The following is a 24,059-nucleotide window of genomic DNA, read 5'->3' on the forward strand; positions in this document are numbered from 1 at the left end:
AGTTACTTTTCATGACTACTAATGTCAGAAATACTATTCATGATTTCTTTAAAATCATTAACTACATTTTGTTGCCACCTGAATTGTATGCATAGAAAAAGTGCAATAATTTTCATCAAAACTTTTGCTTCTTCAAGATTAGTTGAATATCTTGGAAAAATGGAAATGAAGCTTCTGGGCTCTTACCTGTGAAATAAACATAAATCAAGAATATTTAGATGTATTTCCATTTCTTAAGATCCTAGTGGCTTTAGGCACATGAAAGATTTTTTCAACATGTGAAGATAATCATATGACAAGTTTTCTCCTCAGGTAAAATAAACATAAGCTTCTGATTGCAACTTGGGGAGCCATACAAGACAAAAAACCTACACATTGTATAGCTGGCAGTGACTGAGGAGGGAACTCTATTTCTGCTCCTTTTTTTCTGGGGTGACGTGTAATGACCAAATATATTTTAAAACAAAGACAGTACAGGCAGCAGCCAATCACAGTGGATCTTGCGCATGATCAGAACAATGATGTGACCAATTAGAGCAGGTGACGCAACCAATCAGAATTGATGCTGGCTGAAATAGTAGGTGAAGTCATACCCAGGAAACCAGCTAAATATGAGCTCTGCCTACAGTAGATATGAAATTCAGCTGTGCTCATATTATTCAACTTTCTTCACAAGAAACTTGTTTTTAAAAATTCAGTGGTTTCTGGGGTATGATGGGAACTTTTTACTCTCCAGGTCCCTTTCTTCTCCCAGCTGTCCTGGAGGCAAATCCCCAGTAAGACTGATCTGACAAAGGCATTACAAATAAATAATAGCTAACATTTATTGAACACTTAGGTGACAGGCACTACATATGTACAAACTTCCTTAATCTTTACAACAACCCTATGAGGTGGGTACTATTATCTTTGTTTTACCGACGAGGAAACCAAGGCACAGGGATGTTGAGTAGCTTGCTCAAAGTCACACGACTAATACTTGCCAGAGCTGGTACTCAAACTTGGGTAGTCCTTCCTTTTAACTAAAAATTATGACTTTATTAGCAAATTAAGTGTTCTCATCAACACCATTTTATTAGCTAAATTTCATTTTCATATCTGGCTAAATGGTGAAACACCAAAGTTTTCTGATATTTGGGCTACTGCTGAGAACTCATGAAGTTCCTAACTGACCTCTGTCCCCAGTGTGGTTGCACTTGGCCCATTTCTGATCCAAATTGCTTCAAACAAACAGAAAGCAGTCAAGGAGGACTGAAAAAATAAAAAGAATACTACCTTATTCTCTTGTCCTCCACTTTTTTCAAATATTCATCTCTCTTTAGGACGCCCAGGATCATTTCCTTCTCATGATCCAATAAAAATGACAGATTGATGAACTCTGAGTTCTTAGACATGGTATTTCAGCAGCAGCTCTCTGAGTAGCAGTGGTTGAATCTTCAAGAAGGTAAATTGGTATCTACAACTAAGGTTCCCCCAACCAACTCAGAATCACTCAGTTGTTTGGTGTAAAGTGTGTTTTTTACAAGGTCTCTGCAGAATTGCTGATGGTAGTTAAGTATTCTTTCAGGCTATATGTAGAACAGCCTCCACTGGGATTACACTCCAAGAAAGTCATTATAGTTTTAACTGTGAAATGTCTCCAAAGCCTTTGCTGTGGTGTACAGTCAGGCAGCAGCTGAATTTAACTAACGATGCTGAACTTCAGTTCTTCAGAACAGGAATCAGATCCGCTGGGACAGAATGCAGAAAACACTAAGACGGTGGAGAAAAAAAAGAGGAGAGAAAAGTTTAATTAGGCTATTTTTCCCATAGCACTTGTAAAACTGCCTAATTTTGAAATTTTGCTGTATCTAACTCAAAAAACTATTTTTTAAAACAGTAAACATGCATTTTTTAAATCCTTATTTGGTGTTTTTTTAACCAGGAAATGTTATTTGTATTTAGTTGATTCCTGGTTCTCTATGCAAATTCAGTTTTCTCCATTATAATTAGCTTCCTCCACCAGCTGCATCACATCGCCACTCTTGCAGCTGACTGATGGGTGAATTGGGTCACCACTTTGGGACACTAAGTGCACAATCTGGACTGCCTATAACAGGTCAGGGCCTTTAAGTGGCTCCCTCCTTCTTTCTTCCTTCCCTTCCGAAACTAGGCCCACAGCATAGAAAGCCCTGCTGTTGAAACAAATATGAACCTCTGCTACATGCATCAACCTAAATAGATCTCACAAACACAGCTGAATAAAAAAATTAAGTTACAGGCTGGGTGTGGTGGCTCACGTCTGTAATCCCAACATTTTGGAAGGCCAAGGTGGGAGGATCTCTTGAGGCCAGGAGTTTGAGATCAGCCTGGGCAACATAGTGAGACCCATGTCTCTACAAAATATTTAAAAATTAGCTGGACATGGTGGCAGACACCTGTAGTCCCAGGTACTTGGAAGGCTAAGGCAGGAGGATCACTTGAGCCCAGGACTGTAGTGAGCTTTGAGATTGCGCCACTGCACTATAGCCTGGGCAAAAGAGTGAGACCCTGTCTCTTAAAAACAAAAAAATTACGTTGTGCAAGAATTCATGAAAAAATGATAGCGCATATATATACACACACACATGAATTGTATAACTTACAAATATATACATATATATAAAATTTGGAAACACATACATTCATAGTATAAATATAGGCAAATAAGGAAATTCAAGATCATGATTACCTCTGGGGGACACAGGTATTCAATTACAGGGGAGAACACAGGGGCTTCAATGCATTGGGTAATGTTTTACTCCCAAAATGAGTGCTTATATCTCCTGATGTACATGGCTGTTTGCGAATTATTCTAGGTACATATCATATATTGTAAAATAGATGTTTTAAAACTACCCCTTTGTCAACATAAAAAGTTCACCAGGCCCTGACTCTCATCCTAACTCTTGAGCACATTCTTTCATGGGTTTGTTACCTGGATTCTCTCTCTAAAGCTGCTTAAGAATGATGACTTCTTGGGTAATCTACCTGATTTTTGTGATTGGGTATCATCCCATGATACTGTCCCTTAGCTTCCCCCCAGAGCTATGAACTACAGTCTACCTGCAAGTTACACTTGGTTTGCTTGCCTCTAGTAAGGCTTCCACGAATAACTAGATACATACTTAAAGGCTACTTTGGGGCTTCCCAGTAACCATAAGGTCAGGCTGACCCCTAAATCTCAGGAGATCTGAAAGGAGAGGATCTTGTCTAGATCCTTCTCAACTTCCACAAACCCCCATATGTTTGTTCTATACAGTGTACACCAAACCAGAACTTTGCTGAAATGACTCAGAACTGAACTGCTTCCTACAGACCTAGAGCCAACCCCCTCTTAAGAAGCTGCTCAGGTCAGTGTGTATTCTTTGGATTTGCTCTAGGTCTTCCCTCCATCTTGAAAGCTCTAGAGGCAACAGGGCCCAGAGTGCTCCAAGGTTGAAAAGAAGAGGAAGCAATTAGTTTAGGACCAACCGGGCTTTTCAGAAAGGTTAATTGTTTGTTTTTTTGCATCACTGTCAACTACAGTCTCCGCAGAGAAAGAACACAGTTGTTTTTTTCCATCCCTTGTGTATCTCATCTGGTTTTGTGATGAAATGGAAAAAAAAAAAAAGAAAACTCAGTGAATGACTATGTTATCATTACAGTCAGCATTCATTGAAGACATATTTTGTGTTTAAAATGTCAGACTTAGACTGTACTCTGTGAATATTTTATAGAATCGTATTCAGAAATTATTCAAGGGGTTGGTAGCTATAAAAATGCTTGACCTGAAGCTTATAGGTATCCCTGCCTTGGGCTATAAATACAAATCTGCTCTCTAAAAATCCAAGAGTCTGGCCTGTGAAGAGAATGAAGGGAGGAAAGTAACACCATGGGTAGCATATGAAGGTGACAGAGAAGATGAGAGATCAAGTAAGAATATAAGAGAAATAAAATTGCCCTGTGAGAGTGTAATTAACAAAATTAGGCCTAAATGAATTTTTATTCTTCTGTACCTGGACCAACAGACTAATATTATCTGAACTGGTATGTAAGTAGGTGGCTAAGGAGATCAGAAGTAGCCAAAACTCTATCAAGTTTTGATTAATCGGAAAAAGGAATTGTGAGGCTAGTCTTAAGCTGTAGTGAAAATCTGTACTTTGTGCTATAAATTTGTCTTTCTGTGTTGTTCTATAATGGAGAAGGGTACCTTAGGATAGAACACAGGCTTAGGACTCCTGTAAGCACACTGTTCAAGCCAGCCCAGCAAACTGGTCAGTTAAAACTTTGCTGCAGGTCCCTAAAAAAAAGCAAAAACAAAAACAAAAAACTGGTAACGTTTCCCTCTCATCTTGTTTTATTTCCTTGGGAGCTTGACCTTTTAACTATGTGGCAGTACTTTCTCTTGGTCTCCACCTTCCAGAGAACAGGAACTTTGGAATTCATGTCATGGTTAGCACTAAAAATTATCTTGAGAAGTTAAAAGCCTTTGCAAGCCCAAAATTGGCTGCTCTAGGCTCCTTCTGGGAAGGGCAATGGAAACTGCCCAATGCTGTAGCTCAGCATCAGAGGCTTCACTGTTTTACAATGGTGGCCCAGGTTCAATTCCGGGATTAGGGAATGAGTCTTTTCCAGTTTGATATCTGTGTGACCTTTGCCATTTGTAGATTCTCTTCCCCTCCATGATGAACAACTTCCGGCTTCACTTCTTGAATTTTTCCTTTCTTTGAGCACCTGGGAGGTTTCCTTTGGTAAAGCTCAGAAGACAGGAATATTGGCCATTTGGCCTGGCTAAAGTTCAGGAATAAGATATTTAAAAGGACTTTTTAAAAAGAGTGCTATGGTTAAAAGTTAGCTTATTTTTAAGTGGATATTCAAGCTCTAACAGCATGAGACTCCTTGGGAAAAACAGAGGAGGCACCACAGACTGGGTTTTGGGAAATACCCGTTTTCTTCATGAAACCCCAGGAATTGGAAGTGGATAGATTCCTTTAAAAATCTAAGATTCTATTCTGTTTTGCATTGCATTATCCAATGTTTTTTACTTTTGGGGAGTCAGAAATTGCTTAGTATTATGAGATAACTTTGGTGTGTAATAACTAGGTAGGAAATATACTTTTGGGGAAGGCTAATGGCAGTTATTGGGGAATATGTGGCTTTTTGCATGTTTAGATCAGAGAAGCATGCTGTTGGCAACCTAGAAGGTTAAAAAAAAAGTCCCCACCCACCACTGAGAGATAAGACTCCCATGGAGATGGGCTGATTCCCTCTTTTTGGGATTCAGGATCTGGCATGAAAATGGGATCGTTAATTTTGTATATCTGTTTTGCCTTCCAGCTGTGCCTGCAAGTTAAGCCCTAGAAACTGCATGCCTTAAAGAGAAATTTAGAAACTGGCAAATGAAAAGTCTTACAATTACTGAATCTTCTCCTGTATGTATATTTATGTGTTGTGTGTGTGTGTGTGATACGTTTAATATCTTTAATTAGTTTAAAAATAAGAGCTTAAATCAAATATTTTGTCAGAAAAGTAAGAAGTGTAATGCCTTTTAGTACATGTGACTTAAGTAATCTTTGGAAAATAAACAGAGTTTAAAGATTATTGATAAAATAAACACATTTGGTCTAAATTTTACAGGTCAGATATTAAGTTTACTAAATGCTTTAAGGTCATAAATTGCTTCTTTGACTTTTGAAAATTGTTCAATTTACCTACTTTAGAGCATTAGATTCTAGATAAGACCTGGGGACATGTGGTGTTAGCCATGCCCCCTAGCTATGCTTGAAAAAGTCACATCTTATCTGTTGTCCTAGGCTCCATACCTAGTACATAACTAAAATCGCTTACTAACCAGATTTTCCACCAAAAGTAAAAATTGCTAAAAGCTAACATTGTAATATGTTATTGAGACAACTGAAGAAACAGTTTTACGTGCAAAGTGTGTAAAGAAACTGAAATGCATTTTTGGTAAAATATTATAAGAAGTCATAGGAATATGGATTTTTTTGCCTAAGAGTTTAAAGGATTGTTTGAAATTAGACACTCAAACACTTGAAGGTTTGAGTGAGCTGTGAAAGGCTTGTGACAAATTAATCTCATAAAAGAAATTCTGTGTGTGAACATACTGGCTAAAGTTAAAGGGGTATTATTCAGTTTTTCCATGAATTGAACATTGGAATATAAGCACAAAAGGTTTTTCTTAGAGCACTAATCTGCTTTTTAACATAAATTTGTAAAGGTTTATAAAAGGTATAAGAATCTTACCTTAAGTCAAATATTAAAATTGGGTGGATATATCTATAAAGTTTTATGAAGGATAGGGTTTAACATTAATAGTACACTAATATAAAAATGACATTTGGCTTATTTGGTATAAAAATCATACAGGAAACATTGTCAACATTGCCACCAAGGTAATCAAATTTCTTTGTCAATCATGTTTTTTGACTGTGGCTGCCCTGAGAAATTTTTGTCATCCACCAACAGTTGTCTTATTTTAGTCCTATTTAAAAGGTGGTTTATAGTCAGCTAAAGGACTCTGACAGGTGTTCTTGAATGCAGGTTTCTGATAACGTTGGGGATTATGACATTAGAATAAATAAAAAAACTTTCAGGACTCTCATGAAAAGCTGAAATGTTAATAAATATCAAGCAGGACAGGAGTTAACTGCATGGATTGAACTAATAGAAGACCAAAGTGATCTTTTGATTTTTTGCTTAAAACATTGCTGATCCTTTGTTTTGTTTTTCAGAGTCGAGACAACTTTTCTTTTGAGCTATTTACAGCTTTTAACAGTCGAGTAAAGTATACTCTTGTGAACAAAATTTGGGGCATATTTGTTTCTCTCTACCTGACTTCTCCAGAATTGGAACCTATTTGTGAGTATTTTTAACTTATGGCAATATAGTTATTTGCATAAGCACAATAAGAATCTGTTTTCTTTTGCAACAGGACACAATTGGAGAAACTGGTTATTTTACCAAGGCTTTGACTGGAGTGGTGCATTTTCCTTTAAGGATTCAAACTTGACTTGCAGAGCTAATAAAAGCCCCTTGGGAAAACTGGCCTTATACCTTCTCTACACATTCCCTGTACAGGGTTTCTGACTTGTGGTAAGTAAAGAATGTCACTTTCTAATAGGTCCAGGAGCTGCAAGTTATCTTGGGACCTCAAGAGGAGAAGAATTGGCTGGGCGCAGTGGCTCACGCCTGTAATCCCAGCATTTTGGGAGGCTGAGGTGGGCAGATCACAAGGTCAGGAGTTCGAGATCAACCTGGCGAACATAGTGAAACCCCCATCTCTACTAAAAATACAAAAAATTAGCAAGGCATGGTGGCAGGCACCGGTAATTCCAGATACTCAGGAAGGTGAGGCAGGAGAGTATCTTGAACTCAAGAGGCAGAGGTTGCAGTTAGCCAAGATCACACTATTGCACTCCAGCCTGGGCAACAAAGTGAAACTCCATTTCAAAAAAAAAAGAAGAATTTATTCATAGATATTTGAGGATATAAACCCATGGCTGGGCTTGGCTTTAAAAAAAGGTATTATTTGAGATTTCTCATGGAACAGAGTTCCATCAAAGCCAATTTAAAACGCCTATGTGAAAAATAATTATTCTTCCTGCACTTTATACAAATAATCAGGATAAGTATAAGACTAAGGATTATTTTGCAATCAAATCGGTCTTACCATGATTTGTCTTTAATACAAATGGAAAACTGGAGAGAGAAAAATTATGTTTCCAGAAGTATGGTACTCCTGTTATTAAACTCTAGTTCTCATCAGTTGTTTTTTTTGTTGTTGTTGTTGTCGTTTTTTTCCTGCAATTTAGACTGACCCTGCTTATTCCTGTGAACCAATTCGTGATGTCTGACTGCATCTCAAAAGACACAAAAGGGATGTGTAATGTAAAAATATGGTTCAATATTCTAATTCTGGGCACATATTGAAATTGGCTAGTGACTCCATATCAGCTTGTTTCCAACAGTTGCCCAGTTCATGGAAAGCCTTCTAATTTAGTTTACTTGGGATAATTTTGCTTATCTTGCTTTACTGTTATGGAATATATTGCTGTTGTACTCTTTGTGTAATAATGCAAAATAAGTTTACTGAAAATTTTCTTAAATTGAATACTTACTAATCTTCCAGATATCACATTTTGTCAGAACTCAAGAGTTATGAATGGCCCTCACGATACTGACAATTTCTGACTGAGCTCCTCTCTACCTTGAATACAAGAGACCCTAATAGTTAGGCAGGAATATCATCACCCCTGTTCAGCATGAAGAAGTTACAGAAGATGGATCTTCATTTCTCTGCAACCCTTAGGATTAAGGATTCTCTTGTAAAAGGGAAGGGGAAAATGTAAGAGGTGTTTGAATCAGAACAACGCCATCTTAAATAGGAGCTGGGTAAAGTGAGGCTGAAACCTACTGGGCTGCATTCCCAGATGGTTAAGTATTCTAAGTCACAGGATGAGACAGGAAGTCAGCACAAGATACAGGTCATAAAGACCTCGTTGATAAAACTGTTTGCAGTAAAGAAGCTGCAAAACCAAGATGGTGATAAGAGTGACCTCTGGTCATCCTCACTGCTACACTCCCACCAGTGCCATGACAGTTTACAGACGCCATGGCAACATCAGGAAGTTACCCTGTATGGTCTAAAAAGGGGAGGCATGAATAATCCACCCCTTGTTTAGCATATAATCCAGAAATAAGCATAAAAATGGACAACCAACAGCCCTCGGGGCTGCTCAGCCTATGGAGTAGCCGTTCTTTTATTCCTTTACTTTCTTAATAAACTTGCTTTCACTGTACTCTATGGACTCACCTCCAATTCTTTCTTGTGTGAGATCCAAGAACCCTCTCTTGGGATCTGGATCAGGACCCCTTTCCAGTAACAGTTGGCTAAGGAGATCAGAAGTAGGCAAAACTCTATCAAGAAAATCAGGATGTTTTCTCCAGAAGGCAGCACTGGACTATGATTATAAATTTAGTAAGATAGAATGCAGTTGATGATAACACAGTCCTTCCAGAGAAATACAGGGTGAAGAAAAGGAGACAGTGAACGAAAGCATAGACAAGGAAGATTTAAGGAGCTAGGTGATGACAGTGCCCATCCAGACTCCAACTAGAGAAAGGGAATGAAAATGAAAATAATTGTTTGTTCCCTGTAGTGCATGTTCCACACTAGGTGATGGAGCCTCATTCTGGGAAATTTTCATGCCATGAATCATTCAAATCATACAGCTAATTCCCCTTGCTCAATCTCACTTCCTCCCAGACACTTTTGATTATAAGTTGGCTTCCCATAGAGCTCTCCCTTGAGGAGTGAATGTTCTGGTCCTGTTTATGGAGTTCTCCATGTTTGGTTTAGTTTGAACCCATTTCAGATCTGTTTGCTGTGTGCTAACCAAATCAAATTTTTCAGCCTTTGCACTGAAGACCAGCATCTGGGCTGCAATGACTTCACCTGAGGATATATCATCATTGCGTATCTCTTTTCAGCTATCTCATACCTCACCTGGAGAATCCCTTACCCATTACACATTTTAATCAAGTAGAGAAAAAATGAGTAATTGATCCTCATTCTTTTAGTTAAATGTGGCTAGTAAACACTAGTCAGATTAGGAGAGTGAAATTCCTTTTTCTTTTATTCTTCAATTCCTAACTTAAACAGATCTCTCTCTTTAAATGTAGATGTAGATTTTTCCCTCTGTGGCCAGTAACCTTGTTGAACTACGCTAAGCTATTTAAAAAGGTGACAAGATGCTTTGTACGTCATTCTGTTGCATTTCAGCATAGATAACTTTGGACAAGTCATTAACTTCTGATTATCAAAAAGATGTGATAATCAAATATTCTCATAGCATCACAAAGGGACATAAGTTTAAAAAGCATCTGTTTTGAGTAACACACACTTAAAAATAATAGGGGCCGATATTTGAATCAAAGGAAAGGGTATGTCTAAATATATCTCATTACTGTGTACTTGAAATGCAGCTTTAAATATAGAATATTTCTGAGAGTGCTCCTAGGATGAAATTAATAGAAATAAAGTTAATTTCCTGTTTGCCTGTCACCATGTGACAACACAAATTAGATGAGTTTTCAGCACACTTACAGACATGTTTAGGATGCTTAGAATACAAGCTAAATCACATATGCAAAATTCCCTTGAGGATGCCTTTCAAATAGAGGAGCAGTCATCCTGCAAGGCAGCTGTGATTGGATTACCACAAGTACAGCAGTCCACATGACTGTCAAAAGGTGAGAACTGCCACGCTGTGGATAGAGATAAAAGTAGTACTTTTACAACGAACCCCAAACTAAATGATTCAAGGATAGATGCTATGAAATTGCAGGCATTTCTTTGCAACAGAGCCATTTCTTCTCACACGGGCAATTCTGTGTGGTACATTACGTGGGAGTGCCATAGTCAAGATTTTTAAAAATTTCACAATGATATTGATTATCCAAATAACAATAGAGAGGCTAACGGTGCCATCAACTTCATACCAATGCTTCAAGAGCAGTATCCTCAGAATGCTCCAAATAATAACCACTAACACTTATTCAACTAATCCTTATGACTTCCTAATGAAAAAAATTGTTATTATTCCTATTTTATAGATGAGAAAACTGAGGCACAGAGATGTTAAGTAACTTGCCCAAGGTCAACTGGTAAGTAATTCAGAACAGTTTGGTTTCAGGGACCCTGCTTGTAACCACTACATTTGAGGCCACACATTGCCTTCATGGAACAACAGTATCCCATGAGATGTTATTAGATATTCTGTGGAATTGTTAACAGTGCTATATTAGTCCATTTTCATACTGCTATGAAGAAATACCTGAGACTGGGTAATTTATTTAAAAAAAAAAAAAGAGCTTTAATGGACTCACATTTCCATATGGCTGGGGAGGTCTCACAATCATGGTGGAAGACAAAGGAGGAGCAAAGGCACATCTTACGTGGTGGCAGGCAAAAGAGCGAGTGCAGGGGAACTGCCCTTTATTAAACCATCAGATCTCATGAGACTTATTCACTATCACAAGAACAGCATGGGAAAACCTGTCCCCATGATTCAATTACCTCCCACCAGGTCCCTCTCACAACACATGGGGATTATGGGAGCTACAATTCAAGAGATTTGGGTGGGGACACAGCCAAACTATATCAAGTGATGTCATTCAACAAAAATTTTGGATACTTAGAGTTAAACCAAGTTAAATATTTTCTTTTTCTACAGAACTTCTCAGAGTCTTTAATGTCCATGTGAATTTTCACAGAACTCTCAGTTTGGAAAAAGGCAAAATGGCAAAAACTGCAATTACTTTTGTGCCAACCTAATATTTAAGATCATTGGTTATTTTCTTGGCATTGTGTATTTTGATATTTTTAAAGAGAAGACTACTTCTACCTTTAAAAATGCTGGCAAAGAGAAAGCCTTAATAAACATTTCAAAAGAGAAAGATTTGGAAAATAAGTTATAAGATACACTTACTTTATAGTGTAATTATCAATAGTAGAAATTTTGCAATAGTCTAAAGTTAGAAGCTGTTAGATTCTATTAGAGTTAGAAGTTCTAGAAGCTGGAAAAGACAACAATACCAATGTTCAATTTTAAAATGAGGCATTTAATATACATGGACATGGAAAATATCTTAAGTTATATTTTGAGCTGAAAATAGACAAGATAATTACACTTTTTAATGCAAATGCTTTTAAAACAATGCAGTAGATATATGCATGTATATAATAAATGTAAATGCATAATAAAAGGCACAGAATAATGCATATTGATCGTGAATCAGGTTGCATATGAAGATGAGAGTTGGATTGTTAGGGGTCAGAGAAGGGATGAACAGGGACTTATTTCCATATTGTTTATTATTTTGGATGTATTCATATAACCATATATTATTTTATGTCTTCAAAAAATTTTCAAGGACCAGTAAGGTGTGGTGACTGACTAGAGTAAGAAGCCAAAGAAAGAAAGAGGCCAAAAATAATGTTAAGAATTGAATCCTAGAAGAATACAGGTGACATTGCTAGGAACATGGAAGCTGAAAAATGTGCTGGCTTCTGTGGGAAATAATGGATTTGGGTTTCAGATATGCTGTGAATTGGGTGACACCACCATGGTTCATCAGCATCATAGTTTTGTGCCTCCAATCTGGCTCTTCTATGTGCAATTCCAAAATACAAATTGATAATTGTTGCTCTTATACTGAATACCCTTTGATGTCTTCCCTTTGCTTTTTAAGAGTTCAAGTTGCTTAATATGGTTTACAAAACCCTTCATGATTTGGCCCTTGCTTACCTCTCTCTAACGTATCTATCCTCTAATCACGCTCAAAATTTCATTCCTCTAAAAAAGCTGTAATCTTCCTCACCTCCAGATCCTCCTATTTGTAAGACTCTGCCTGGAATACTTTCCCCATTTCTCCATCTCCCAATTCCTAAGTATCCACAGGGATCTGCTTAAATGGCTGACTCCTAGTTTAGCTTAGCTATCTATGATAAACTGAATCATGGCTCCCAGAGAAGTCCACGTCCTTATCCCCAGAACCTGTGAATATGTTACCTTAGATGGCAAAACTTTGCAGATGTGATTACGCAAAAGATCTTGAGATGAAGAGATTAGCCTGGATTACATGGGTGATCCCAATGTAATCACAATGGTCCTTATAAGAGTGAGGTAGTAGAGTTAAAGTCAGAAAAGCAGGTGTGACGACACAAGCAGAGGCTGAGGTGATAGGCTTTGAAGTTGGAGGAATAGCCACTAGCCAAGGAATGCAGATGGCCTCTAGAAGCTGGAAAAGACAAGGAAAAAGATTCTCCTGCAGGCTCCAGAAGAAATGCAACCTGCTAACACCATGATTTTAGTCTCTCAAGACTCATTTTGGACTTTTAACCTTCAGAACTCTAAGATAATACATTTGTGTTGTTTTAACACAATATGTTTGTGGTGATTGGTTACAGCAGCAATTGGAAACTCATAGTATCTATTCAATACATTTTCATACTTCTCTTACAGTAACACTGTATCATTTGGGATAGGCTAATACAGCATTATTCAAAGTGTGGCTTGCAGACCAGTGCAGATCTGTAAACTTACGAGTTTGCAATTATATAAGTAAAGAAATTGAGAATAAGCATTTAGAAATGTTTATAGCAATTTGACAGAGTAATTTTAAATCTGTTGCATCTAATGAAAATTTATACTTGAATGTTTATGTATTTCCTGTCTCATTTATCTGCTAATTTATTTAAATTGTATTTTACGAAAATACTATTCTATCCAGGTTGAAAATAAAACAAACAACCTGATCCTTCACCACAGATATTTTGAGCAATACTGGGGTAGACTATGTTGTGACACAAATAACTTGCAAATTGCAACAGCTTGTAACAGCACAGGTTTATTTCATATTTCTTGGTCATGTTATGTATCCCTCAAGAATCCAGGCTGTTTAGGTAGCTACCATCTTGAACACTGCCAGTTGCCACACTAGAGGGAAAAAAGAGTTCTGAAAGGTCTCATTCTAGGAGTTAAATGTCCTGGCCTGGAAGTGAAAAGCATTATTTCTACTTACTACTTACAACTCCTTAAACAGAACTGGTGGTCACTCAGCCCTACCCAGTTACAAGGGGGCCAGTAAATGGTATCCTACCATCTGCCTACAAGAGGAAGAAATCATAAATATTTGGTGAACAATGCTAAGGACTATGCCAAGCACACATCATGCTGATTTAAAATGCTGATTTTAACCAACATGCATTGGTTTTCCCTGCTAATGTCTAAGCTCTGTGGGATATCTCATTTTGTCTTGATCAGCCCTGTATTCTTAACACCTCACAGCTCCTGGCACCATAGTAGGTATTTGAAAATATTGCCAAATGAATAAATTAATGAATTCAATGCAAAATACAACATTTGAGAAGTGGTGCTTAAAATGGAAATTGGAATATAGCCCCTCACCACAAGGCCTGACAAGCAAAACTAAAGACTCCTCAAAGGGCTTCTGCAATACTTGCATACATCTCTTTGTTTGCAGGAGAGATTCATAAATATTGTTGGCAACAGTTGGTCCCTTAGATCATCAATGACAACTATAGGCTCTTCACCTAAAAAATATACACATACATTCTAACGACAAAGGGAGGTAATTTCAGGGGTTTATAAACTGTGGTCACCCGAGGGCTTATGGTCCACAGGGTAAGCACTGCTAATACAACATCTTCAGAATAAAAGACTGACTTTGTGGACTCTCTCAGAGTTGGTGTTGGAAAAAGTGTGGGGTAAGGGAAAGGGTGTGGGCTTTGGAAACTAATGGAATTAAAATTCTACTCCCTGAGAGAATAACATAGACGTGCTACTTTGTCTTTGCATCTCAGTTTATCCATCTGTTAAATGGGCATATTAATATCTACTTCCTGGGTTTGAAGTGAATATTAAAATGAGTTAATGTATAAAAAGTGTCTAGCACAATGCCTGGCACATAACAGATGCTCAGAAAATTTAGACCCCTCCATCCTTTCTATTCTTACTGAAGTTAAGCAATACGTCGTTAAAATGCATCAGTCCAATACAAACCTCCATTCCCTTTGATTCACAAAATACCCAGAGGTCTCTGGCTTCCTAGACTTTCTATTAATAATTTATAAATCTTAACAATTTCTTAGAAACATCATAATTTTTAATTAATACAATTATTAATAATACTAATATTCTTTTTATATGTGATGGCATGCTTGAAGGTTCACAACACAAAGGCAGTGAAAAGAAAACTCAGGATACAAAATTACTTATGCAGTATGGTCCCAATTATATTAAAAGAAATATATATACACACACACACACACACACACACACACACATATATGTATTATAGAAGAAAAAATGAGAAAAATAAGCCAAAATATTAAGTCTATTTCTGGATAGTTATAAGTGTATTGTAATATCTTCTTTATAATTTTATTTATTTATATGTTTTTACAATGAATACATGTTACATATAAAATCAGTTTAAAAACACAGCAAATGGCATTTCTGTCAAAAATATCTTATAGCCATATTACCTCTGCTTCATATGTCATGATACACAATGCATATATCCACTGATTATCAATAATTATCATGCTAGACTACTGAACAGGAAAAGAACAGTATGAGTGCCATATAGTTTTGAAGTTAATAAATCTAGTTCTTAAAGTAATGTTTAATTCACAAAGACATGTTTAGTCTGAAGAAAATATAAAACCAAAGAACAGATAGAATGAGTTATAGAGCTTATAAATGTTCATGCAGTAAACATGTATAAAATCATGTGTCAGAAACTATGTGGGGCCAGGCACAGTGGCTCAGGTCTGTAATCCCAGCTCTTTGGGAGGCCAAAGCAGGTGGATCACCTGAGTTTAGGAGTTTGAAACTAGCCTGGGCAATATAGTGAGATCTCATCTCTGCTATAAATACAAAAGTTAGTTGGGCATAGTGGCACGCACCTGTAGTCCCAGCTACTTGGGAGGCTGAGTAGCTACTTGATCCTGGGAGGTGGAGGGTGCAGTGAGCCAAGATCACACCACTGCACTCCAGCCTAGGCAACAGAGTGAGACTTTGTCTCAAACAAACAAACAAACAAAAAAACAGAAAAAGAAACTATGCTAGATCTAGGGGACACATTCATGAATAATGCATAGGTTCTGTATTCAAGGGGCTTCTCTCTATTTTCTATTATTTTCTGGTGGAGACAAACATAAACATAAAATCACGGTTTCATAAATCCCAATTTTGGCTTCGAGAACATAAAGGAAAAAACAATTAGGAAAAAAAAAGTGGTCATTCTAGGTTGTAAAGACAGCAAATGTGAAAAAGTCATAAGAACACAAAACTAGTCCAGAAGAAATAGTGACTAACTCCAGGTCTGGGGTCTGGGTTAATATTGGAAAGCTAAGAGAAAGGGGGATGTCAGAGTGGGAGGAATTTGGCATCCAAAGAATATGGACTTTATCCAGTGTTTTTCAAACTGTATCTTCAGGAATGTTTTCTTACGAAACACAGCGAAAGAGGCTGAGTGGCCAAGCCTGTGGCGCCGATGCCTGCTTCAAACAGAGCAGCTCCGTTTTCATCTGTTCTATAAGTTGGATTTCCTGGTAGGATTTTACTTGAAGAAAGAATTCCATGACCTTAAGAAGCCTGAAAACTGTTCTCATGCCATCAAGCTGTTGAATGCTTTAAAGCCAAGGAACAGCACAATCGTATTTGAATTTTAGATTTGTTTTTTGAAAGACCAGCACTCAGTGACTGGATGAAAGAGAGGGGAAAGGTCAGGTAGACAAAATGAGGAGGCTCCTGCAGGAGTGCCAGGGAGAGATTAGGAACTAAAGCTGTGGTAGTGGGAAGGGAAATAAGAGTCATTTTTGAGATGTTTTAGAATAATCTCAATAAGATCCAGTGACCTTCTAGATGTGGGTGGTATGGAAGAGAAAAGAGAGCGACTCTGAGGTTTGCACCATGGGGAACTGCAAAGTTTCTTAAATTTTAGTCTGCATAAGAATACCTAAGTAGATTGTTACAAATAGATTTCTGGGTGTCTATCTTCAGAGAGCCTGATTCAGTACCACTGGGGTAAAGCCTAGAAATGTTGATAATAATACTGTTCACAGTGATGAAGAGTACAAGACAAAAAAAGCTGAAAGAGAAAAAAAATAATTAACTGCAATTTAGATATGTTGAGGTCCAGGTACTTATGATGCAACAACAAAGACCTGTCCAGAAGGGCATTTAGAATAGGAAACTTCCAATAGACTGTTCATAGTTTATCAGATGTCTATACTAGAGGTATTTAATTGGGAATCATTGGTGCCTAGATGGTGGATGGTGGCTGATGCCATGCAAGCAAGCGAGATTTCCAGGAAGAGAAGCGAAAGGGGCAAAAGATAGAATCATGAGAAGCAACAATATTTAAAGAATGGACAGAGTGTGGCAGGCCAGGACTCACTAACGCAGGCCTCCATAACAACTGTTTAAGCACTGACTGAGTGGTGAAGTTAAATATTAAAAGCTGATAGAGCCAGTGCCCTTACACAAAGGCTGGAAGGTAACAAAAGCCCACCAAGAGTTTTGCCCAGGCCTTTCCTGGGCCTTGAAGCATGGCAAGATAATGAAGGAATTCTTAACAGGACCCTTTTAGGATTAAACAAACTTTATTGGCGGGCTGAAGAAGCTCCCCAGACCTCCACAAACAAGTTTATTGGGGGTCTGAAGGAACACCCCAGATCTCTATGATTTAGCAGGAGACAAGATAAGGGTAATCACCCCTGGCACATGGACCCATTTAGATTAAGTAAATTTACTGAGGCTCCAGAGGAAGGTCTTCAGGACTCAGAAGAAGTAAATCACTTCTTCTAATCTAAGTTTTTTGACTTTGTAATTTTGAGTTGTACTGGAGATATTTTTCAGCTGTACTCGGTTACAGAAATAAACTTCCTTCTTTCCCAGCTTATCTGAATCTCGTTATTGGACCCTGAGAATAAGCAGCCTGGTCTTCGGTTTGGTCCAGGAACAAGAGGAATAAATGAGATGATGAAAGAGACTGAAGAGGGATGATCAACAGAATGGGAGGAGCAGTTAGTTAAGTCTAATGAACTGGGAGTCAAGTATATCACACAGAGTCAATGATGTAGGTCATTGCTAAGTTCAGATTTCAACTAAACAATCAAGTAAACTGTTAACACCTCCAGCTGCAAGAAGTGTCACACTAAACCCAGAATCTCTGAAAAATGCACCATATCAATACATTCAGCCTATCCAGTGTTATATTACATCTTCCTTGGCCTAACGTTCTAGGTTTCTAATGATATAAATTAGTAAATCCTGGAATTATTTTGGTGTGTAATCTAATCCCATCCAGGTCAGACTTTGTACTTGTTCCCCTGGAGCATGCTGAAAGCTGACCACAGTTGTGGGCCTTGTGGTAATGGGGATTGGTTGGAAGAAGGAAGTGGGTTTTGAGAATGGGTAACCTCTCGCATCAAAAAATGACAACGACAAAAAAATTGGCTGAAAAATTAACCATTAGTTAGGAGATCTAAAGTTGTCATAGACTAAGACATAAGGAAAAAATAGTTCAAGATGGATGTCTGAGAGGATGCTCTGCAATAGAGGCTTGTGGTGCAGGAGACCACCTGAAACATGGAGAATTTTGAAGTCATGCATATTCAGGCATTAACATAGCATAGATCATTTTTGTAGGATTCAAAGTGAGTTAGTGTTGGAAAATAAGCAGAAATGCCTTCATATATGAAGGCATATGAAATGCATGGTCAGACAGCTCTTGAAAGTTCAGTGCTCTGAACAAACACCTTAATGTAAGTAGCTTGAAGGTGAGTGTAAGAAGATACAATATTCTACCTGTAAGTTTGGTGAACCACCATCCAATCCCAATTAACCAAGCTCTCTATATGGATTGCGGATTACTCTTACGGAATCTTGCTTCCAAGATCACAGAGACGTGACCTAACTGAAAAGGCACGAAGGTCTTTTGTGGACACCCACCCATGCTATCACCCAGGAGAGTAGCTTGAAGCTCTAGGGAGATGTATTTTTAAACTAAACATGAAGTTGACCCTCATCTGCCCAGATCTCTCCTCTAGAGGAGGAGTTATACATAAACATAGCCAGCTTGCTGCCCCTTATACTTGGTTAGGATTCCTATAAGTCTGATTGATAATATGTCTGCCACATGTAGCAAGGAGCTGTGGAGAGTAAGATGAACAACATTCTGCTCCTTAAAGGTGGCCTTCCCCCATGGTCTATATTAGAGGTTGGCAAACTTCTATTAAGGAACAGTGAGTAAATATTTTAGATGTTTTGTGCCAAGAGCCAAAACCATAGCTTTTTTGTGGATAATTATGCATCAATCAAGAAAATAAATGTCTACCAATATTTTACCAATGACATTAACAATATAACAATAATAATTGAGTACAGTTATTTCGTAGCATAACTCTACTAAAGAAAAGAATGGAATTTTATGGCACATAACATCTAACTTAAAGTGAGCATTAAAATTAATGATAGTAGGTCTAGTCCATTCCAGACCTACTGAATTGGAATCTAAATTTTAACAAGGTCCCCCAGTGATTTGTACCTTAAAGTTCAAGGCCATTCTGGTCTAGAGTTTCTTAATACTTTTTTGGCTTATATTTTTTATCACTTTAGAGAAGATAGTGAAAGCTGTGTATCCTAGAAAAAGTTCACAAATCATTTGAAGTTCATTCAGGACTCCTACAAGGTCTGTGGCTTTGAGGTTAAGACCCCAAGGATTCTGTTGACACGCCCACCCAGGACAAAAGTGTTCTGAAATTAGATTGTGGTGATGGTTAAACGCACTCTGAATAGACTAGAAAAAAATAAAAAACCATTGAATTGTACACTTCAAATGGGTGAATTGTATAGTATGTACATTATATCTCATAAAAGTTGCTTTTCAAAAAAATAGAATCTCTGAGTTTGTGTTCTATGGATTTCATTTTTTTTTTTTTTTAACGTCCTATGGGGTTCCAATGGACACCTCAAGTGGAGAATTGCAAAGAGTCAGGTTTGGATTCAGGAAGCTCTGAGTTCAAATCCCAGCTTTGGCACTTACTATGTTACAGAAACTAAGTTACTTAACCTCTCTGAACCTCAGTTTCTTTTCATACAGGGTGGAGATAATAATAGAACTAACTTCACGGCGTTTTGAGGAGGATCAAAAGGAACTTCTAATGCAAAATTCCTGGAAGATTCCTTGTCACATTTGATATCTGGGATTCCTCAGATATCAAATGCAAAACCAAAAAATAATTATATGCTTCGCATTATTCAAGTCACAATTAATCACACATGTCATATTATCCATGTTGTACTATATTTTCCACTTAAATGTATATTTTCTGCTCCTTTGTTATACTTGTCTCAATGCTTTTTCCTTATGGGTCATGGTAATAATGGTAGTGAACACTCAGCACTTATATACAAGTTTCAGGCCCTGTTACGAATTCTTGGTTTATACATACGAACAGTTCAATCTTTACATTGTGAAAGGAAAATAAATCTCTGGACCTCAAAATCCCTAAGCTGAAGGGAAAAGTCAAGCTGGGAACTTCACTGGGCAAGCCCACCTCCCATTCTATTCCTAAATAAGATACCTACAAAGATAAAAAAAAGCTACATCCCTTCCTCACAATTTTCTCACAGGGAAATATCTTGTGGACAAAGGACAGAGAGAACTCAAAGTCATCCCTCTGTCACAGAAGACAAATGCGTATCTGATTGCTTCCTTTGCCCTATTTTTTCACCAAGGCAGACCAAGGCATAAGTGACTATTCCTGTAAATTGTACTTATCAAAATCTCAAAAGAATGCAACCATTTGTCTCTTCTCTACCTATGACCTGGAAGCCCCCTCCCTACTTAGAGTTGTCCCGCCTTTCTTGACTGAACCAATGTTCATCTTACCTATACTGATTGATGTCTCTTGCCTCCCTAAAATGTGTAAAACCAAGCTGTGTCCCAATCACCTTGGGCACATGTCGTCAGGACCTCCTGAGGCTGTGTCACGGGCGCATCCACAACCTTGGCAAAATAAACTTTGTAAATCGATTGAGACCTGTCTCAGATACCTTTTGGTTTACAACATCAATCATTTGATTTAGATACTTTCACTATTCCCGTATTACAGGTAGGAAAACCAAGGCAGAGGGAGGTTAAATAACTTGTCCAATGTTAACACAACTTGTAAGTGGTGAAGCTAGATTCTGACTAAGGGGTCTGACTCTATTGACTGTGTTCTTGACCACTATAATATACTGTAGAATTAAACATACATACATATAATATATATGTACACACACAATATTATATATAACATAATATACAACATAACACATAGGGGTGTGTGTGTGTTTAATTTTGTGTTGGTCAAATTTATACCAGTGCCCAGCACTCCCGAAAGAGTTTTATTATATGACAGTGTAAAGAGGATGTAGGATACAACATCAGAGCAGATTGCCCTGACTAAAGAAAGAAATAAAAGCTGCAGCAGTGGTCAGAGTGTAGAGAGGGTAGAGAGGGAAATGAGATAGGGGAGGGCCTGATGCTACCTGGCTTCTGTGAGCAGGAATAGAGGGAGCTAAGCTAGGAGAGGAGGAGTTGGTGGTGGTTGAGGGACTAGGAGGACTGAGGGGGCCAGTAGATCTAGGGACGTTGAGTAATGATGAGGGGCCCAAAGAATGCAGGGTCCCCTTAAGAAAAGATCATGGAGAGGAAACCAATCAGTGAGATGCTGGAGACGGGGTGAGGTCAGTGACAGGTTCACAGATACCAGTATAGATTGGGTGAGTCTGAGAATCAGGAAGAAAAGTAAAAATTGGTGCAGCAGGAAAAAATATCCCATGAAGATGCTTTTGAAAGTTACTTAAGCTGACCAAAGTGACTCTGGTACAGAGCAGGAACTCTGGTTTAAATCTTGGCTCTAACATTTCTGAGAAACATGACTGAACCTCTGTATGCCTTGGTTACACAGAAAACACTTGAATAGTTCTTGAGTCATGGTAAATCCTCAGAAAGTGTGAGCCTTTGCCATTATTATTAGGGGCAGTACTGAACCTACATTTCATGTTTGCTGACCCAGGTTCAATATTTTTCCCAGTATAAACAGTGAAAGATTATCACTAGATGTTATTCTCATTGTTCAGGAACCTACTGTATAGGTCTGACTTGAGCCAATATTTAGTTATATCCTATTGTGCTTAAGTATAAAGCCAGACATATGACTATTATTCACAAGAACAATAATCAGATGGGAATTCACTTGAAAGAAAATCAATAGCTGTTTGGTTGCTGTGTATAACTGATTTAGAAATAACCTTCCTGTGTTTGGAGTTCAAACTCTGTAACAGTCAACAAAAGTAATTAGATGGCAACTGTGAGTAGTTCAAAGCAAGTTAAATTCTTCCTTCTTGAACATGGCTAATGCAAACAGGACATCCCAATCTATATTTTTTCCATATTACTGTCTGGACTTCCTTGTAGTTAAGATCAATAGTATTCTCCCTGTGCTGGTCTCTCAATTAGTGGGAAGTGATTCTTCATCACAAAATGTTTTTTTAGTAATATCTAGTTCTAGTCAAAATACGCAACTTAAAAATTACACATTTGTTTGTGGCCACAGACATCTTTGGATATACCATTATCTGTTGAAAGTTGGGAAAAATGCCTATTTTGCAATAGGCTCTTACTACTTTGTCTGAAAATTGATCTTTGATATAACGTCGCTTGATTTAATGAAATCAATTTCAAAAATTTTAATCATATACTGATTTTAATGTAAGTTCACACAAGGGACTGAAGACTATTGTTGTACATAAATAGCTCTTAGGGGGATATATTAATGGATTTGTCTATACTCTGCTGCTTGTATTAAGTAAACCTGTTTGATATGATCGCTCTTGTTCTCTGTTTACCAAGTGGGCTGTTGCTGAACTTTCGCTTTTATAATCCAGATAAAAGTATATTTGGATTTAAAGTTTATATTTGAACCTAGAACATCATTATCTGATGGCTACTTTCCAAGTTTGATTTCTCTATTGCACACCCCCACCTCCCACCCCAACTCAACTATATTTTCTGGAAAAGTCTACCACTTCCATTCTTAGTAAACATTGTCAATGTTAAATGGTTGTTTAAATCATATTATTTGGTCTTGAGGATTTTACTTGCTTTACAATGATATGTATCTTATAGTTGTTTTGTATTCATTTTCTTGGTTTCCCTCCAAGTCCTGATATTCTCTCGGAAATATTTTTTGACTGCACAACACCAAAACAAAAATGCTACTGAAGTCTATTTACATGAACCAGACGTGTTCTTATTCATTTAAATGAATCAGACATGTTCTTATTGTAGGAACAGAGTGTTTCCTGGCATTCTGTTAGAAAGATTAAATCAAATTAGCCTGGATAAGTCAACTGTTACAAAAATTGGAAACTGCTAAATTAAACTTTAACAAGAGTTACAAGTGGCACTGGGCCTTCTTGGAAATGAAAAAAGTTATTAAGTGTTCGGTGAAGGTAAATTTGATTTTAATATTCTTATTCAGTGAAGAAGAAAATGAACTAAAAGTCTATTAAGTTATTTTTGTAGCTAACACTTAGAGAAAAGTAAAAAAAAAAAAAAAAAAAAGTCCCATTAAACTATGGAGAGAGAACATTTAAATGAACAAGAAGTAGTTAAAATAGGAAATAGAAAACAAACATAGCAAGTCCAAAAATTGAGCCTGAACTTTTGAAATAGTTAGCAAAGACAAAGATGGAAACTCATACATACCCTAGAAAATATCCACACGGGTAGCAGCAGCAGTTAAGTACATGGGTACAACATCAGTTAAGTACAGGGCAAAGCAGTATAATATACTCTCTAGGAAACAGAGGGCATCAGTATTTGAGACCTTTGTTTGATGTTCAGATACAGAATAATGGATGAGAAAAACCAGACTCCTCTTGCACAGCATTACTGGACACTGGATTACTTAGTGTAAATCTTATGTAAGTAATTTTTATCAATTATGAAAAATATGAAACATTTATTACCACTTCTCAAGGAAAACTGGAGATGTAACACGTAACAGCAGTCTAGGACTCCAGAGCATGCCCTCTTAACCAGATTCTAAAACACAGAGTTGCTGATATGATAGCATTCAGTGGTTGAGAAAATTGGCTCTGGTGCTGGGCTGCTTGGGTTTGAAATCTGGTCCAATTACCAATTAACCTCTGTGATCCTCAGTTTATTCTTATGTAAATGGTAGTGGCGATGATGTTGATGATGATGATGTTTATCTCATGAGGTTCTTGTGAAGATTAAATGAGTTAAAAAATTTAAGGCACTTAGAACAACCCTTAGAATATTCTAAGTAGTATTATTATTATTTTTCTTTCTGACATGAAACAATCAAACAAACTAATCTCCAAGTGTATTAGTAAAAATACACACTCTAGGCAATAATCCTATAA

The 24,059-nt window shown here is 37.4% G+C and overlaps 1 protein-coding gene across 1 annotated transcript in view; it reads right to left on the reverse strand.

Moving 5' to 3' along the window:
* The window catches only part of SYTL5 (synaptotagmin like 5), a 228,208-nt gene that overhangs the window by 97,041 nt on the left and 107,108 nt on the right, over window positions 1-24,059 (reverse strand). The window contains exon 2 of the mRNA XM_025371943.1: window positions 1,276-1,752. Within this exon, the coding sequence (XP_025227728.1) occupies window positions 1,276-1,394 (119 nt within the window). The 5' untranslated portion in view covers window positions 1,395-1,752. The remainder of the gene's footprint in view (window positions 1-1,275; window positions 1,753-24,059) is intronic.

This window comes from Theropithecus gelada, chromosome X (assembly GCF_003255815.1).
Source record: "Theropithecus gelada isolate Dixy chromosome X, Tgel_1.0, whole genome shotgun sequence".
NCBI lineage: Eukaryota > Metazoa > Chordata > Mammalia > Primates > Cercopithecidae > Theropithecus > Theropithecus gelada.